General features: G+C 34.8%; 1 protein-coding gene across 2 annotated transcripts in view; it reads left to right on the top strand.

Moving 5' to 3' along the window:
• LOC126757993 (uncharacterized) overlaps positions 1 to 20,794 on the top strand; it is a 62,160-nt gene that overhangs the window by 2,039 nt on the left and 39,327 nt on the right. The window contains exon 2 of one of the 2 annotated variants that reach the window (XM_050471944.1): positions 1,893 to 2,194. The exons of the other annotated variant lie outside the window; for it this stretch is intronic. Within the exon in view, the coding sequence (XP_050327901.1) occupies positions 2,127 to 2,194 (68 nt within the window). The 5' untranslated portion in view covers positions 1,893 to 2,126. The remainder of the gene's footprint in view (positions 1 to 1,892; positions 2,195 to 20,794) is intronic. 2 annotated transcript variants of the gene reach the window in all.

Genomic DNA, 20,794 nt, shown 5'->3' with positions numbered 1-20,794 from the left:
AATAAAAATGCCTCTTCAGTATAAAAGAAATACAAAAAACGCGTTATTTCCGACTTGCAAGTAAATATAAATCAGCTTTTTTTCAAAATTTTTTTCTCATCTAAAAAATGAAATATTTTATTAGAACTTTTTATTGTTACAAACATACACTATTAAGAAAGAAATCCTGAAATTTTTAAGAAAAAATATTTTAAACTCAGCCATTGCGACGCCATTTCCGGTGACCCTTCGGAAAAAAGATGCGCGATGTTAAAACCTTAACTTAGAACTAGGACGAAGGAAAAAACTGAAATTTGGATATTTTGCAGACTTCTTTTTTTACAAAAAAATTAAAATTTCGCGAAAATTTAATTTTTGGCAGACATTTTAACAAAAAATGAAAATTTCAGTGCAAATTTCGCGACATTTTTTTTTCAAATAGTTGTAGTCGAAAAAACATCCTTCGTCGAAGTCTTTAAGGATTATATCTCAAATACCTGTGTAAAATTTCATGAACTTTGGTTGAGTAGTCTCGAGAAATCTTGCCGACCGACTTCAAAAACACAGATTCGAGAAAAAAGCGTTTAAAGACGACGCACTTAACCTAGCTAGCCTGGATCGCACAAGTTCTCAAGGCTGTATCTCCAAAACTATTACTCGGATCAACTTGAAAATTACGACTGTATTCTGGAGATAGAATTTAATAAGACAATAAAATAAAAATTCGATTTTTTGAAACACATAAACCCTTAATTTAAACGCCTCTTTATAACACAAATCTTGATTTGGTGCACATACCAATTGTTTAATTGGAAAAGTGATATGAAGAATTATTTCTGGCAAATTTAATTTTTACATACATACATGCATAAATACATATGTACATATTATAATTTGTGTTGCCGGATATTTCGGATAATTGAAAAAAATAATAATGGTTTGTTTAAAGGTAAAATAGGAAACTATAAAGTTATTAACGGCAGTTGTCCTTCACTAGGTAAGGTAAAATGTCTAAGTAACATACATACATACATACATATGTACATACCATGGGACAGATATCCTTTAAATTCATCACTCGTGAAAATATTTCTAAATTCGCACCCAACGTGTAAGCGCTACATTTTTATTATAATATACATAGTAGTCCTATAATATTGGGTAGTCGAAAAAGTCTTTTCGTATTTCTAATTAAATGTTTATTTTTTTTTATATTAGTAATAATAAATAAATAAGCAAATATGTACCATTTTGATCGACCACTTTTTGCCATTTTTCCGCTAGACGCATTATTCCATCAGTGTAAGTCGAAATTTCCAGAACGGAAGCGAGCGAAGCATTGTGCGTAAATTAACGAATTTCAGTGGTTGCTTGCTTTTTGGTGAAATGAAGCTTAAAATCTCTACTTTCCAACACTATATGGTATGACACAATGTGATTGGAAGCACTGGAGACATACGACTGCAACAACATCTATTGACAAAATACGAAAAGACTTTTTCGACTACCAATATTTTATAGAATTGGATATGTAAATATACCACTTAAACACAAATTTGATGTCTTTTGGAATATATTGCTAACATATGTACATAGATTATTGGAAGTATGAATGAATGCAAAAATCTGGTACTTTTTATAATACCCAGAATAACTAAGTTATCAATTCTGTAGAAATAAAATTTATTGATATTTTTTATTCTGGAAAATATGTTTTCGCTGAAAATTCTACCAACATGTTGCATATGTTGAACAGTGCCGATAAATTAAGACGCATGCTTGAATTTGGCGTTAAATAGCATCGGTTGGTTGAATTGCTCGCACCAAAAACAGTATTGGCGATTCGAAACGATAAAAGTGTATCCTTTAAACAAATTTCAGTCGCACTCATGCGTTTTAATTCTCAATTTTAGGAATGTGTCCGTGAAATAAAGAATTTAATCCACGAGATATATGTACATACATATGTATGTATATACAAAATTTGTGTAAGATTCGTGAAATATATAATAAAGTCAAATGTGAATAAAAAATAAATAAAATAAACGGGTTGTCAATTAAATGAATCTTAAAAAAAATAAACAAAAATAGAAACATATTAAGTAATAAAATTCCATATATCGTGTAAATGAGTTCATAAATAAATTATGATACCACGATTTGCTGTTGAATGTATCAAAATGCCGCAAAAACCAGAGCAAAGTACGAGAGCAAGGTGAGTAGAAATACATTTTTAACTATCTTAATCTTTTATATTTTTAATACATTTCTATATTCGAAAGTGCCGTTTTATTTATAGAATTTTTATATTTAGTTGGATTTGGTAATACGCATATGCGTAAATAGCTTTTATTTCTACGAATCGCGTTAATCTTCCTCTCACATTGTAGGGTCTTAATAAATAGTTTTATAAGAATGTGATGTGATGATTGACATCTAAAAATGTTTTGCAGATTTTATTTCGCGTAATAAAGTTTTAATAGCCATTCCAATGAACCAAAGTTGTAGTTGTAGCGGCAGAAAACATTTCTAAAATATTTGTGATGAAATTTTGAAAGTATTCGTAATTTATTTTTAAATTTTTTAATATTTTTTTATTACAATGTCAGTGATCATGCTTCAAAGCGTTCAGATCTTGATTATTTTTGTCGATTTCATTTTCAGTTCTTAACATTTTATTGAATATTTTTTGCTTTTCTGCTTGATCTAAGATGTAAACTTATTGCTGCAGTTTTCCTACTTCAACATCAAACTGAGGATGAATATTGTCGCCAGCGTTGATGTCTATTTGCGTTCTTTTATAGGAAGCTTGCTTCTATGATGACAAACAATACTCCCGTTAACGTTTGCATATTTAATTGCTGTCACCTCCCATCGATACACTTTCAATATCTGTGCTATGCAAATCTCTGGAATTAAACATTAGTGACCGTTATATTATGCATATGTTTAAATCATGAGATTGCAAAATTATCGTAGCTAAAGCTTCATGAATGGGGCGTATGGCAGACAAACTGTACACACACACACAAACTAATCTACATACTTACATACATATCCTCCTACATGCTCTTGCGATTTGAGAAAATTGTGCAAAATTTTAGTCGTTGCTGCAATAAAGTAGAGATTTCTTCTACACATACTATACATATACTTTAAGAATATCCGGCTGGCTTTTCGCTTCTAAAAAAGCGAACCACAAGAATTGAATTCGCTATGTTTTTTCGTTAGGCCTAACCTTCGCAGTTTGAATCAGAATCGAGAAGATATCTTTTCATATAAGAAAGTTTTGCATACAAGTGCTTGATTTTGATCGATCACTTGGTATCCCAGCTATATGCTATGGTGGTCCAATCTAAAAAATTTCTTAAGGTATTGTATAGTTGCCTTGAGCAATAATCCATGACAGTTTTCGTGAAGATATCTCTTCAAAAAATACAAGCCTATCCGACAAATGAACAGACGGGATTGGCTAAATCGACTCAGTTCGTCATGTTTTATATACATTGTGACCAAAAAAAATAATCCCCACCAGTTGTAGTACACTTATGTCAACGATTTTTCCAGTTCTCGCAACACTTTTCATAAGCACTTTTTGGGATGGCCTTCAGCTCCTACAACAAATTTTGTTTTATCTCTTCTATCGACTGAAAATGGGCTCAATACCAATGATTTTTGACTTGTTTGTGTATCAAACTTATAAACCCATGTCTCATCGTCAGTTAAAATGCTCTCCCTGAATGTGGAATCGAAATTCGCACGATCAAGTATGTTCAAAGAGACCTGTTTATGATACTCTTTTTGAAAAAAAAAAAAAAAATCAGCATTATCGAGACGAGTCGAGCAAGAAAGCGTTTCATACCCAAATCATCCACCAAAATCATTCGAACGGACTCCCGAGAATAGTCAGTTCTCTTTCCATCTCTCTCACACTTTCCGGATAAGTTTCAAACACCATATCCTTCACTTTTTTAATATTTTCATCAGTTAAAGAGGTCGAAGGTCGTCCAGAACGAGGTTCCCAAATTCCAAATTTCTAGAACGGAAGCGAGTGAACCATTGTTGTGCTACACGAACTGATACAGCATCGTCACCGTCAACTTCACAAATTTGAAGATATAGCGAATTTCTTCATTTTTGAACAGCTGTAACTTTTTTCAAATTCCTCGAATTTAATTTAATTTAATTTTTTTGGTTAAATGAAGCTTAAATTCTCATCTTTCCAACACTATATGTTGTGATTAATGATAATGTGATTGGTAAAACTGGAGATATGTATACGACTGCAACGACATCTATTGACAAAATATGAAAATACTTTTTCGACTACCAATATTAAGAGGGTTAAGACCCATACATACATATATGTATATACCACATAAAATTTGGGAAAATATATTGAAAATATTTTGGGAATTTGTTGTAAATAAAAACTAATAGAATTTTAATATCGTTTCGCTCAATAATTTAATATAACCAGTTGTGCTTGTTTCTTAGAATTTATTAGATAATATCTATATGTATACGTATGTATGTACATATATGGTAATGCATGCAGCTATGTTTCGTTTAAGCCCAACTTGCTTGCTAATGGCCTGTCCAAAACAAAAATGAACGGCATTGCCACAGACGCCTCAAATGAGGTTACATGCAAAGTGGTTTACCATAGAGTCAAATCGTATAGATAGGGGTGTACAATATTGTATGTACATAAGTACATATGTACGTTCGTTGCATAAATAACAATATTTATTTTACGTACATTTTTGTTGTACAGGTGCTAAATATTTAGTGCATTGAAGCGATGAACTTATTCTACCGCGAAATGTCATTTCGAGGCATTCATCCTTGACTTACTAAGAATTTTTAATAAAAACAAACACTGACCACACGTATGTATACAGAGGTGTAATTTGTGATAAAACTCGTTTTGACATAAATAAACGAGACTAAAATTGCTGATAAATTAAAAATACACATTTTGGAACACAGTTATCTTTCTTAGAATAAAGCAGCAAAAATCATGCGTATTTTCCCATTTTGCACGTAAAGACATGTGTGCCTACTGAAGTCTTGAATAAATTTCTATTTCGCATAGCTCACACGAAGTCTAGAGGCAAAGAGTATAATCGCAATATAGTCTAGATTAGGTTATGTTAAGACTTAGATCCTAACAGGAATCTCATTTGAACAGCTTGGTACGCCGTTGTGTTACCTCAAACTCCTAAGACCCTTACGAATCGAATTACGAAAGTACTTTTAGTCTATCACAAATTTGTTGAGAATACAGTTTTGGCTTTTCTCAACATTGTAAATTGCAGCAAAATGAGCTTTGCTAAGGACAAGTAGTTCAGAAAATCTCCTGCCATCTATTCTAAGCCAGGAGTGGCCATTTTAAGCGCACACGTTCTGTGCTAGAACGTAAGACCCCAAAGGCTGTCCAACTCTGTTCCATTCTGATGTAAACGGAGCAAGGGTGCCCCCTCTGGCTAACTCATCGACTTTGCAGTTGTCGTTAATTGCCGCTGGGCAGTCGGAGTGAATGCTGAAGTAGGCTACACTTCGTAGCCGCCACCGCGCTTCTCCTCCAGCTACATATCCCTCGTCAATATGTGAGCAGAGAAATAGTCGCTACGAGTAGCCTGCAGGTGATGCAGGTTTTCAGGAAAGCAACTGAAGGAGGAGAGAATTTCAGTGTGCCCTTGTTTGGACCCCTTTATAAGCCCAGCTTCCTTGAGGCGCACTTCGCAGCAATGCATTTAACGGCAATATCCACTGGTGCAACTTGAAAAAAAGGATTAAGTGCTATTGTTGGTGTAGTGCACCAGAGAGCACCTCTTTAAGCGTTTAAGTTAGCAATTGTAGCCTTATCGAGCGCCCTCCGACAGACGAATACACCGTAGAATATTATTGGCTTGACTACGGTATATAGAAAACCGGTCGGCTCGAAATTGCTCCATATGACTCGCAATTTATTAGTAACGAGACATGCGTTTATGAATATGACATCGAAATTGTTTAGAAATCTAACAAATAGCGCTCGAAAACTGATGCGAAACCGAAAAAACAAAGGCCATCACGGGCGAAACTATAGCAAGTGTATGGAAAGTGGGATTAAGTGTAAGGCGATAATAAAGATTTGTATTAAGCTACTTGAAGACATAGTTTTCGTAAGTCCGGGTCAAATTTGATCAGATCGCATATAGAAAACCGGCTGGTTCGAAAAACTAAATAAATCTACAACGTATTTCCCACTGAAATCAAGAATGTTATAAATATACATAAGCCAAACGTAGGCGGTCCGACACAAGGTTAAAGAAGAAGCCGTGGAAACATTTGTAAAAATTAGCCGATAACAGCTACTAATAAACTATTTAGATATCTTACAAAACGAAAGTGTTTTAAGTCGTCGTTGTGCAGGTTGACAAAACCGATATGATCTATGTTTGGGCATCACAAACTCATTAAGACCCATTTATAATTTGTACCGCTTACACATACAAATGCGCAAACAAACGCAACCCAAAACAGAACGACCCATTAATTCAGCGAAACAAGTTTATAAATAAACACAAACGCACATACACAGACCTTAGTGTGCACTACCAAGAAGGAGGTCTACAGAGAAACGAACAGGCAGAATAAGCAGTCATAAAACAAACAACAATAAAAAATAAGGGAGCAAAGTAGTTAAATTCACATACAAACTCACAAGCAATCGCAAGCGTGTTGATCGGCCGATGTGACGTTCGGCTGATGGGTACAAATGTAAGCCATATACATACGTTTGGGACAATAAACCGACAGCTAAACAAACAAGAAAACGATTATACGAACATCAGCGCCAATCATATCGGCAACGAAAGACAACAATTAAAGGCATGAAAACGCCACTTGATAGTTTGTTTTTGTTGTTTGCCAAAAATTTTCAGTCAATATTTATTGTATGTAGTATAAGTATGTACCTGTGCTTATGTATTGTGAATGAATTTCTGGAATTTCGAAAAAGGTGACATTTCAAGGAAGAAATAAATTGAAAAAAGTATAAAGGCGCTTAAAAGGGATTATGTTCGGACGATTACCGTTTATGTGATGTATGAATTAAGAATATGTGAAGTTAGTGACGTATTTTGTTCGAAAATATTGTGTTTCTGCATTGTGCGAAATTTTGCAAAGACATGCATAGGTTATAGTTGTAGTAGCGTAAGAAAACATTCCTACGGTAGATTAGGTTATGCACTTTTGTGAATCTTCAAAAAAAGGCTATTAGGCTATTGAGAATAATGCTTTAAGTAGCCAGAAATACTCTTTTATTTAGATCTTAGGTCCCGACAAAGGCCAATTCTATTGTGTTTCCACAAGTTCAGCTGGATGCCGGAAGATGTGAGATCCGAGGTATTTACTCTTGTTGCCACTGACTTCTTGTAAGATTTTATTATATAAAAAATGTTTGGTAAAATAACCAATCTATTGAATATTTTCAAATGTTTGTCACCGTAAAGTTTCCGCTGAGAAGAAATCCAATTTGTTAATAGACGATGAGACCCTCTACTATTGTATACTATTATGGAAGAAATTGAGTAGACTTTAGCAGCAAGTACACTCGAAATGTTCCTGATAGAGTTAAAATAACTGTGTAAATTTCGGAGAATTTTTGTTATAACGCAAATTAACTATGTTTCAAAATACGAAAAACCTGCTCAAGCCACAGTTGCCTCATCTAAATTCCGCTTCGAACGTACTACGCCATGTTTGCTTTGATCATGCGTGCCCAGTCCAAATTAAAATTTTTTTCATGCGAAAATATTATATTACGTCATTCTTCACATTACAACCGCGGTTTTGGTTTAAGCTTTGTTCACTTTATTCTGAGTATGGAGCTCAAAACTCGTGCGACATTTCGGGGAATTATGAGATTCTAATTTGACCTTGATTTGTCGAGATCATATTTTGAATGGCTTTGTAACGAATTTGCCCGTTTGCGCGCATTGGAAACTTTGTGTTTCCTCTAGTTGGCGCCTTAGCACCAAAGTTTTGGGTCTTCTACAAAAAATCCCCTATTACTACCCCATTTCCGCAGGTTTTCATCACAATTTGAAAAATCCTTGTATTTCAAAATTCTAGTTAATAATATGCCGAACGAGAAATATAAGGTACCGTTATCTATGGCTACACAATCAATTAATAATAAAAAAATGTAACTCTTTGAAAATGTTGCCACAGTCGCCATTACATTACATTAAACATTAAAATTCAAGACGAATAATCTTGAGTTGTTAAATAAAACTCAACGGCGTATAAACGAATGTTGCGATAAAAATGTGAGTATGTTCAACTTTTTGCTTACCACAATAAGGAAAGTCCCGTTATCAAAAATATTTCTGAAGTCCCACATTCTTTACACTACAGTTAATGTAGGCTATATGCATAACATTCAAAATTTTTAAAATGTATTGGCTTACTAAAATAAAAAGTGCTTACGTATACTCGATGGTATACTGTATAAATTTCTTTGGTTTTTAGACCAGGATAGATAATTCTTGAAAACGAAAAATTTGTGTTAGATAAAATCCATCGGAAACGAAAGATAAATTAACAAACATTAAAAGAAAAATAATTTACGGGCGGATTGTGGTCTGGAAAAGGAGGGGGAGGGTGTGATTGAATAAGGGTAAAAAACTGTTTGTCTCGATTTCCAGGTAAAAATATGAGTATAGGAAATAGTTATAAGACAATATTGTGTCCAAAGGAGAGGTCTATAACTTTAGCATATAGACTTTTTCACATAACCTCATCAAATAACCAAGGTTTTGAGTTTTTTTATTTTATCTTGTACACATTTTTTTTCCTTTTCAAAATTTGTTGTAAACTTACCGTTATATCCCAATCATATTGCATTTTTTTTTAATAAAATATTAAACAGGAAATCTTATTTCGATTTAAAGGTGGAAAAAAATCTTCAATTTTCAATCATAAATTCGCACGACAAATGTTCAGATTTATATAAAAAGTCAGCCAGATGGTCAAATATTTTATTTAAAATTTCCATTGTTAAAGAGGCTTTAGTTACACAATAACACGTGTACACGATTTTCTGCTCTGTAAGTGGTTTGCATACTCACCATGAAAGTCCTTTCTGCTCCCTTAATGTTTAACTGATTCTTAACCGGTATAAATAGCACTTTGGCTTGGCAAAAATATTCAATCTATTCATTAGAACGAGTAAATAACTTCCTCGGCCAATGTTAGCTTGACTTGAAATACGGTATAATGCTGCTTTCCTGAATCTACTTATGCGAGTGTTCGTACAAGTTGACTGCCTTTGTCGATCACATCTTCCTGATAATCGAGGCAAGAACATGCTAACCATACAAGAATTGCTTCTAATAAAAATTCCGCTTTACTCATATCAGAAGTAGGTATGTACATACATATGTATGTATATACTATATTCAATGGATGTGTTTGTGTTCTTTCCATAATTTTTAGGTTTTTTCCCAACTCGCTACTGTAGAGTTCTTTCAACGAAATTAATTATTAATATTATGGGAAACTCTTATCTTCTGCAGTTTTATGTACGTACATATGTACATATGTATGTATTATATAATTTATGCTTGAAGATGTATGTTTATGAATATATGCACATATAACTACATACATACGTACATATGTATGTATGTACACAGATAAATGGTAAAGTAAAAATTTTAGTCAAGGCTTTCAAGCAAAGGAACGAAGGACCGAATCGTCGGAAATAATGAAAAGATGATTGGTGAACGCATACATTTTGATTGCAAATTTGTAGTTCATAAAATGCACACATCAACTTACATATGTACATATTATACAGAAATACATATGTACATACATACCTATTTAAAACACTGGTCTAAGTGGTTTGATTATCCCAGATATAATATCGATTTTGAAAATATTTTTGCCCACTATTGATGAAACTATCTATGGTTTTTTAAGATCTGTCGTTTAGTTTTCAATCTTTAGTTCCACCTTACATCTCAAAAATCAAAAAACATGATATAAAACACCGGAAATCTTTGTAATGTCAGTTTCGTTTTGAAAAATAAGGAGGCATTCAAGTAAACAGAGAGACAAATGTTGAAAACATGAGTTATATTTTAGTAAAACGTCCATTTTGAACTTTTCCTTTCTAATTTAGGAAAAATCTGCCATCATAAATTGTGACATAAAAGTACCCGAAAATTGTAAATACAACTCAGAATATTTAATTATTCACCGATATTTATTTTGTTGACTATAAAGTAATCCCCAGCAAATAGAATACCCTTATACCAACAATTTTTCCAGTTCTCGAAACACTTATCAGAAGTACTTTGTGGGATAACCTTTAGCTCCTCCAGCGAATTTTATCTCTTCGATCGACTGAAAACGCGATCCATTCCGATGATTGCTGACTTGTTTGTATATCTCATCAGCATAAATGCTCTCCATGAATGTGGGATCGGAATTCAACGATCAAGCATGCCTAAAGAGATCTGTTTACGATACTCTTTTTGAAAAAAAAATTCAGCTTTTTCAGGGCGAGTCGAGAAGGAACGTGTTTTTACTCAAAATATCTACCAAAATCATTCGAACGGTCTCGCCTTGATCAGACTTGCCATTTCTTTAACACTTGTGTGACGATTTTCAAGAACCATTTCCTTCACTTTTTTAATATTTTCATCAGCTGAAGCGGTCGAAGGTCGTCCAGAACCAGTCATGTCTTTAATGAAGGCTTTGTACCACTCGTAGGCTTGTGTTTTTGATAAAACGGAATCATCATAGCCTTTTTCAACATTCGTAACGATACCGCACACGAAATTTGATCCGAAATATAAAATTTGAGACAAATTCTTTGTTCGATATTTTTATCCCTTATAAAAATCGCAATGCACTACTGAGGTGTATCGACTTAAGCAGCTGCTGATCTGTTGATAGATCGCGCTCATATTTGGTATAGTAATTAAGGACAGTCCTTCCAACCTAGCAATATACATTTTTTTCAATATAATTTACCCGCGGAATTTAATTACAATTTCTGGGTGTTTTTTTGTCTCAATGTACGGTTTTTAAATCACTGAGTTAATTTTTAGAAAAAAAAACTTTGGTGTAGATATCTGGTTATTCGGCGGCATTGTTGTTTCAGAGTAGTCCATGCGAATTACTTTTGAAACGAAAGCAAGGTTTTCAATGAGTAAAATAGAACATTTTGTGGACTGTAATTACGGATATCTCCAGGGTTTGAGTTTTATTAAAACCTAAAAACCTTCACCTATTTTTTTATATTTTCTTTACGGAGCCCGATAGTGGGGATCTCTCAATATTTTAATATAAAAAGGTACACAAAACGCTAATCATGACTGAGAAACTCAATACTAACAAGCTATTACTTATCAAAATATTAGATATTTAATTATCATAAAAAGGGAGAGATTATGATAAGAGCACATTGGACATTTTCGTGAATTAGGTCGTAATTTGGACACTTGAAAGCATAAAAATTTGCTAAGATATCCAGAGTAACCAAAAAATTTACTTTTTGTAGAGCTGTGTAATTTATAAATTATCATATGAAGCAACAGGCGCAAACAAGAATGCCGCAAGTGCCTATCAGTGGTGCAGTCTACTCTGTTTAACATACATACATGCATACATGCATACAAATTTGCACAAGTTGGCTGCCACATTTTTTTGCTGCGCCAGCGTTGACGTATTGTCAATTGGTCGACCAAAAAGCCGATAGAAGCATACGCCAGCCGAGCAGCCAATATTATTATTGGCCTATACAATGTATTCCTCAGCGTCGAGAACCGTCGCAAACTAGCTATTATGGTATGCGCATGCGCACAGTGAGCCGTACAGATTTGCTTGATGAGCCTTTGGTCAATTGGCCGAGAAGAAACAGAATTTGAAGAAGAAGCAGAAGTCATCCAGTTTGTGTTGGTCAGCCTTGAGTCTTGTTACGGACTCATTTCAATGCTGCTTCCGTGCTGTTCACACACACACACACACTACACATGTACATATACATTTGTGGGTACATATTTAGGCATTGCAGTTGTTGGCTACATCTTCAGTCCTGTTCTTTTCAACACAATTCGCTCATCATGCGCCCAATCAACCTCACATACAGACATATTTGCACAAACATATGTATTTGTGTATGCATGTATGTATGTATGTATGTCTGTCAGATATGCAGGTATTCATATTCCCGCATTGTCTGGCGTGCTTGTGCTGAATTCTGTCGTACAAGTTGGTGCTTCCACTGGACAGCAGCCTCGTCAGGCTGCCTGCCTATATATAAATGTACGTACAATGTATTTATGTATATATGTATGTGTGTTTTCCTTTTTCTTCTGCTTTCTGCAATTCAAATTGTTTCGTTTTTTGTTTCCTGGAAATCATAATTTAACATTTTTAACAATAAGTACCACATCAGTCGCAGACACAGGTTTTTGTTCCATTGCTTGTGTGTGTGTTTGTTTGCGAGTGTGAGAGGGCGCAGTGCCGCAGATGATCGTCACCGGAGTTAACAAGGCTGCACAGCTTCGGCCTATTGGCCTTCCGACTTTAGATAGGCGGTATTCTCGCCCAATTCAAGAGTCAGATTACTTGGAAAAAATGAAGATATCTGAGAATTGTTTTTATTACTTGTACGTATATGTATATTTATGTATATACAGGGTGTATCATAAACGCTTTGTTGTTAGCTAATAAAGGATTTCATCAGGATTTCGGCTGTTGAGGTTATACATTTGTATGTACATTTTTTTTTAAATTGGACTGGTGTACTTACAGACCTCTTCGAATACTGATTGGTTGGAATGCCATTTAGGCGATCTTGTTCTTTAAATAGCTGTAATTTTCAGCGATCTCTTACGACCAGCTTGTAGCCTGAGTCAATATTGCTAAAAACGAAAACAAAGCTGTATCAAAAGCTGGAATATCCGTCACAGATGCATGCCATATTTTATAAACAGAATCGTTTGGGCGCCTGCCATGGCGGAATTGCTGGCGACTGCAAAGCCGACGAGTTAGCCAAAGGGGGCACCCTTGCCCGCTCACTAACAGATGCAAATTGTCAATGTTTTATGCAGTAGGATGAAGAGGAAACATCCAGACACTTTCTCCTCCATTTTCCAGCAATCGCAAGACTGAGAATGAAATATCGCAGCAGTCTTACCTTTGGGGAACCAGGGGACAGAGCCGAAATTGACATTGGCCGTCTGAAGGCTCGAAGCGCTTTGTCTTTGATCTTTTATAAGAGTTTGAGATAATAAAACGGACCGGCGTTCTAAGCTGCCTAAGTGAGATCCCTGCAAGGATCGACCTTTTAACCTAACCCAACGTATTTCATAAAATTATTTAAGGAGATTTATGTTCTGATTTTGATCGGACAATTTGAATACCAGATATAAGTTGTAGTGATCCGATCTGATCCGAGCGTTGACTCAGCCAATAATTTATAGACATACATATGTACATATAAATTTTATAGGGTTTCCGACGAGCGTGTTACCGTTCAGAGTATAAAAATGTCAGTTTTTGTCGTCGTTGAAACGTCAGAATTTTGCCGAGTTGGCAGTCCTTGACTGGATAAAAAATCCGGGTCCGTTCCGGTTAAGTAGACCCAACTGTCGTGGGAACGATAAAAAAATTAAAATAAAAATGCTAGTATTTTGATTTGGTTCTTCTGAAATCTACATATGCTGCTCCGATCGATTGAAGCTAGTTTCAGGTGTATTGCGTTCAACTTAAATACAATGTTATTGGCTATCATATCTAGTGCTAAAATATTGAAAGATGGTTAGTAAATTTGCTTTCAAAGTTGAATAGAACGTGCATAAATTAGTCGGGGAAATGAAGAGGCAACCTGAGAAGTCTATATGCTTTTAAGTGTCGTGAATACTTTTTGACCATCAAAATATGAAGTTTTCCAATGTTAGTGTCCTAAACTCTAGAGAGAGAGAGAGCCATTAAAATATGAACTCTTTTAACGTTAGTGTCCTAGAGTCTAGAAAGGATCCCATCAAAAAATATGAATATTATCTCTTGGAAACAATGTATGTATATAGTTTTTAGGTACCTTTGTGTATTCATTGAACCAGTTTTTTATGCGAAAAACATATATTTCTACAATACCATAATACAGTACACCCTGTATAGAGTAATGGTCATTCGAATGCTTGCTTGTATTTGGATACTTATAAATACCATTACTTTTGCATGTACGGCTATGCATAAATGCATACATACATATGTATATACCATACATCTATGTGTAATAGGTATGTTCTTGTGTTGCTCTTTTTTCGATTATTTAAAAAGACCGTGTGTGCGTGTATGTGTTCGTTGGTGGATCCGTGTTGGCGATTCCGGGAGGAAGGGTGAGCAATCTGTAGCGCGATTTTATGTCACTTCTTGTTAAAACCACAGTTGAAGAATTGGCATGTTCGCCTATTAAAGATGAATTTAAACGGAAATAAGCAACTGTTGGCTGCTGTTACTGCTGTTACTGCTATGCTGTTGCTGCTCAATGGTGCGGCTCAAGCCGACATGCCGACAAGTTATCTAGTATAACTTGAGAATTCTTGTATGATCAGCAGGCGCACACATGGTTGCATTCAATATACACGGCCGATTAAAGGCAGGCAAATATTGAAAAAGAAAAGTATTTAATTTGTATAGAATTAAACGAAAATGGTCATGGTATAGTACCCTAAACGATTATGCGTTATTCGCTCTTCAAGCGAATTTCATATTTCACTTCAATTGACTGTTGACTTTCCATTCGCTGCTTTTTCGAGAATTCGATTTGAACTGATTATGGTTCTGCAAAGTTTGCATGTGTGTTTTATTTTCATATTATTAATTATAACTTCCATGAAACTGAATGAATTTCTTACTTAAACACTCTCTTAACTGGAAGTCTGATAGATCCATTAATTGCGAAAGTGCAAACTGGTGAAGAAATGTTGTTGCTATGGCATGCATTTGACTGAAACGGAAATTGTTCAATATGCCATTCATAGCAGCCTGTGTGAAAAATTTACGTATGTATGTACATACAACTGTTAAGTTCTCTGAATATCTTGGTAAGGAGCGTGATCTTGCTTTTCGTAGATCCTTTTGGGAATCCTCTAGAGAGTAAAGAAAAACATACAATAGTTATACATACTTTTGTTTAAAAACAATTGGCTAAGCTATGAAGCTCATAAACTATTGCTGATACATTAAACTCTTTTGGAGATCAATCCTCCGCTTCAACGAGAGTTTCTATTTATTGTTAAGTATTGACCACGGAAACAACCTTCGGTTAAGATTATGAAGTATGTACTGAGCCACCGGGTGTAAAGCCTAAAAGAGAGAAAGCTTCAGCGGAGCCACTCCGACATATGTATTATGTTTAAAGGGGATCGCTGAAGTCTAATTGCAGCGTTTGTTCTTTAGAGGCGCGGTTGCGAGTGAGCGATGGTCTTGGAGCAACCTGCTCGATATACATACATACATATACATATGTAAATGTGTGCACAACTTCATACCACTCGCCTAGCGCGGTTTAGCGCTGGGTTTGGAACCCGCCACCTGGAAACACTCCCAATGAAAAAGGACAAAAGCCTCGGATGTCTGCAGTCTATGAAACGATGTGCAGTACGTGATATGTACATATGTATGTACATACATACATATGTATATAGCGACATTGACATAATTCAGCGAATCAAAAGGCAGCGGTTGTTATCCAGATGGATGAAAAGTATTCAATACAGAGTACTCACTGGTGGAAGCAAATGAAGAGTAAGATCCCCACACCGTTGGAGAGATCAAGTGGAGAAGGAGCTGAAAGCACTTGGTATCTCCAATTGGTGCCAAAAAGCGAAGAGATAAAATAACTGGCGCGCTGTTGTTAACTCGCCTATAACCGCGTAAGCCTTGTCAATGCTAATAAAGAAGACGATGTGCTGAGCCCACTCTTGTTCAACCAAATTTCTTATAATCTTGGAAATTTGAAAGAAAATTTTAGAACTAGAAGATTACAAACAGGCGGTTTTACAGGAGCTCTATGAGGAAATAATTCTTTGGAATAGTTTCTGAATATTGTATTAAAACTACAGACTCTGATCACCCAACAAGAGATCTTTTTTTATCTGTTATTTGAACATTACCTATTTTCATAACTCGTGACTCCTTCAAACAATTTTTCTCAACAAAATTTCTGTGAGGAGGCCGGTTGTAAATTTATAGTTATAAAATACCGAGCTGGACAGTATGGCAATATATGAAAATGTTAGTATAGCTTGCGTATACATTTCCAAGGAGTTTGTCTATACAGCTAAATATACTGATAGCTTATCTTCAGCATTTACAACTTGCGCTATAGTTATTATATATGATCATCTCTAACCTGGATCTTCATGCGATTTATTACAAGACTACTGATAACTGACTACAACTATACGATTACGTGCGAACCTGTACCTGTGTGTAAGCACGAATTGCGAAATCGTGTGGAACGAGTTAATGTTAAATGAAATTGATAGCAAGTGAGTAGCAGTTATTCCTAGAATATGCTAGGGTACTCCTATGTACCTGTATACATGAGAGTAGTTTCAGATGTATGAAAGTATGTATATAATTGTATTAATTAAGAAATTTGTTGTTATCTTTTTACATGACTGGAAAATGTGTTTGTAACGGTCTGCCATCTCTAAGATTTCTGTAATACTTGACAAGCTTGTACTGATGCGCGATAAGCGTGTTTGGCTAATAAGCATTTTCTCAGGAAGCTCTGAATGGAAGTTTTAGAAATGTTTTAAGAGAGCATATTGAGTATTAAAATTAAGGTTGTGAAATAAAATTGAATATACATACATAAATTTTTTATTAAATATAAGCAGATATAAAATATCCGAAATTCTTATGACCAACTAAAACCTTTTCAAAATATAGATTTATACTCTGAACAAGACATATTAAGTTCGCTACGAGGTTTACTACACCCAGAAAGAAATTTCTGGGACTACAAAGTAAATAATCAGCGTGACAAATTTTGCCGATTTAGCCATGACCGTCTGCCTGCACTTCTGTATATACATACATACCATAAAGTACTCCCTCGGGCTTTGAGATATTGATCTGAAATTACATAGATGTCTTTACGACACTTTATGCTCAAAGCATTGATCAGCGAGGTTAGCCGTTTAGCCACTTCTGGGCCTATTTACCACAGTTTTTGATCTAAAATTTTTCGCACAGCCCTTTATCTTCTAGAATCTACTCATAGCTTGGAACTGCCAACACCGAACCTCTTTAGCATATACATATCTGTCATGCAAACTGAATCATCCATATCAAGTTCTTGTGTGAAAACCTTTTCATTTGACAAGACATTTTCACGAAATTTGGCACGAATTATTATTCAAGGCAAATGTTCAAATTTCGAATGAATTTTTCAGATAGAATCACTATAGTATATAACGGCTACACAAACTGAAAGATCAAAATCAAAATTAAGATCTCTGTATACCATTTTCTGCTATAAGGAATGCAGCTGTAATGGATATTCTAGCTTTGGTGAAGCCGAGGTCAACGCTTCTTATTTAGTTCAAATATAATTATCTAAAAGCTAATTTTAATGAAATATCAGTTATTTATTTTCGTTTTAAATTATCGAGATGATCTCTATTTCGGCACTAGGAGTTCCAATCCGATAAATATTGCATTACTAGCAATTTACTTCTGAACTAAAAAAGTAAATATTTAAATTTATTCTGATCTGATTATAAAAGTAAATAGAATAAAGTCGTTTAGCGTAATTAGGGGCAAGTGACACATCTACATTAGATATCTGCATATTAATTCGCACATATATATTGTATGCATATGTACATATGTATATAATATTACTGAATACTTGAGAGCGCTACGGATTACTTCTCTAAATATTAGAATATACATACATACTTGTATGTAAGTATATTCGCACGTAAGAATAGTCCACATAGTGTATCATAAGCTAAAAATAACGAATGTGACCGATTTGTCCTTGTCGAGGCAGATCACAACTTGTTAATAACAGAATATGGTGGCAATCACATTCCGATAAATACCAATGGAACCATGTTTCATCGAAGGTCTTTTCGAATGGCGCTTAAACAGCTTTAAATATTGTTCACCTTCAATTCAGTTGCAAATCGAGTTCGTGGTGTTTTGTCACGTCTTCCTTTGAGGTCGCCGTTTTTGGGATATCTTTATGTGGCTCACCGGAAAATGACAAGCGGATATATTGAATTCGTTGAACCAATTGTTGCAATTGAAGGAGATGTTTAAAACACGCTCTCCCAATTTCACCTGGAAGTTCGAAAATCTTTATATTAAGTACATGGGGGCTCAGGCAAGTATAATATTTATAGCCCTATATTTAATTCGATTAGTTTTAGGTGATACGTACAACAGGTGAACAAAACTATAATACTCTGTAGCAACAGGTTGCAAGAGTATAAAAAGTGATTAGTAATAAAATTGTTGATAATACAAAACTTGGAGGGTCATTATATAACAAAGAAAAATTGTCCTATATTTCACTGTTAGATTATACTTATTTTATTGAATAATTGCTTTCTCAGAATTTGAACACCATGGGATATGCAAAAAAATGAATCATATTCGTCTGCCATTGGGCACCCACATGAACCGAACGCGTCACTATTTTTCGACAGAAATTACGTATCCACTGTTTTGAGAAGACTACGTACCATAACTATATATGTAGCTTTCAGAAAAATGAATGAAAACCACCTCATCTAAATGACCCTTGATACATATGCGATAATTATTGCTTGGGTATTGCAAATATATTTATATATTTTTAACGGATTATAAAGTGAAGTATATGTATGATATAATTTTAGCGCAAATTTGAGTACAGGAGACTGATAACGATGTTACATAATGATCGATGTATGTATGTGTTAGAGATTCCAAAAAATTAATTTTAGGGACAGAAATTAATTTATATACAAAGTATAAGGAAGTGATATTGACCGATTGGGTGAATACAACTTTTTATATTTACTGTATAAAGTCTCGTCTCATCATAGAGCATAGACAATTGTAGTAAGGCTGGTAAAGTCTTCATTCTTATAGCAAAGCTACAATACAACAAGAATTTGACTTGCAATGCTGGCTGTGACTTACAACTACAATTTAACGATGCGAGTAGTGGTCGCCAAAGAGATGCTCTCGACAACATAGCTGAGAACACCACGCTCATTAAGCGTCTTTACTGATGACGAGACGTTGGTTTTTGAATATGACGTTGAAACTACCCAACAATCTAAGACATTGTGCACCAAAATGTGCCGAAGCTGAAAAAACACAATTCGCTGAAGGCGCTGAAAACCATTTCTAGCTAGCTTATAATAAGTCTGTGGAAAATTATATTAACCGTTGTCGTGATTATATTGGCTCCGAAGCCTATTTTGAAATACCTGAAATTGTAGTGTTTTTGCCTATCCGAGTCGAATTTGAGAGATGAAAGATGGTTGTTTGTAAGACCTAAAACTAAAAGAGTCAGATATAGGGTTATATATACCAATGTGATCAGGGTGACGAGTAGAGTTGAAATCCGGATGTCTGTCTGTCCGTCCGTCCGTGCAAGCTGTAACTTGAGTAAAAATTGAGATATCATGATGAAACTTGGTACACGTATTTCTTGGCTTTATAAGAAGGTTAAGTTCGAAGATGGGAAAAATCGGCCAACTGCCACGCCCACAAAATGGTGAAAACCGAAAGTGTCATAACTAAGCCAAAAATAAAGATATTAAAGTGAAATTTGGCACAAAGGATCGCATTAGGGAGGGGCATATTCGGACGTAATTTTTTTTTGAAAAGTGGGCGTGGCCCCGCCCCTACTAAGTTTTTTGTACATATCTCGGAAACTACTATAGCTATGTCAACCAAACTCTACAGAGTCGTTTCCTTCAGGCATTTCCATATACAGTTCAAAAATGGAACAAATCGGATAATAACCACGCCCACCTCCCATACAAAGGTTATGTTGAAAATCACTAAAAGTGCGTTAACCGACTAACAAAAAACGTCAGAAACACTAAATTTTACGGAAGAAATGGCAGAAGGAAGCTGCACCCAGGCTTTTTTTTAATTTGAAAATGGGCGTGGCATCGCCCACTTATGGACCAAAAACCATATCTCAGGAACTACTCCACCGATTTCAATGAAATTCGGTACATAATATTTTATTAACACTCTGATGACATATTCGAAATATGGGTGAAATCGGTTCACAACCACGCCTTCTTCCAATATAACGCTATTTTGAATTCCATCTGATGCTTTCTCTGTATAATATGTAAGTACATACATATATACAATAGGAAATGAAAATACAATTCAATACTCAAAGTACACAAATTGATCTAATCTAATTAATTTTACAGCAAAATAAAAAAAATATGTAAATGACGGATAATGAAATCTCGATTATCATTTTATCATGCGAGAGTATAAAATGTTCGGTGACACCCGAACTTAGCCCTTCCTTACTTGTTTTATATATATATTAAGGGGTCCCGGTGGTCTAGAATTTTCAAAGAATCGATTTTGTTTTGTTTGATAATTCGAAAGTATAGTATACAGTGTATAGAATATACTGTAAATTTTTTGGAGGGATATTCACATTATTTTAGCTTCTACAGCCGTTTTAGCAGGTAGCGCGCGGTCGAGGGGCTCAATGAATGGATGCTTTGTACGTCATTTATCTCAAAACTAC

This window comes from Bactrocera neohumeralis, chromosome 5 (genome assembly GCF_024586455.1).
Source record: "Bactrocera neohumeralis isolate Rockhampton chromosome 5, APGP_CSIRO_Bneo_wtdbg2-racon-allhic-juicebox.fasta_v2, whole genome shotgun sequence".
Classification (NCBI taxonomy): Eukaryota; Metazoa; Arthropoda; class Insecta; order Diptera; family Tephritidae; genus Bactrocera; species Bactrocera neohumeralis.
This window is presented reverse-complemented; position numbering and strand designations above follow the sequence as displayed.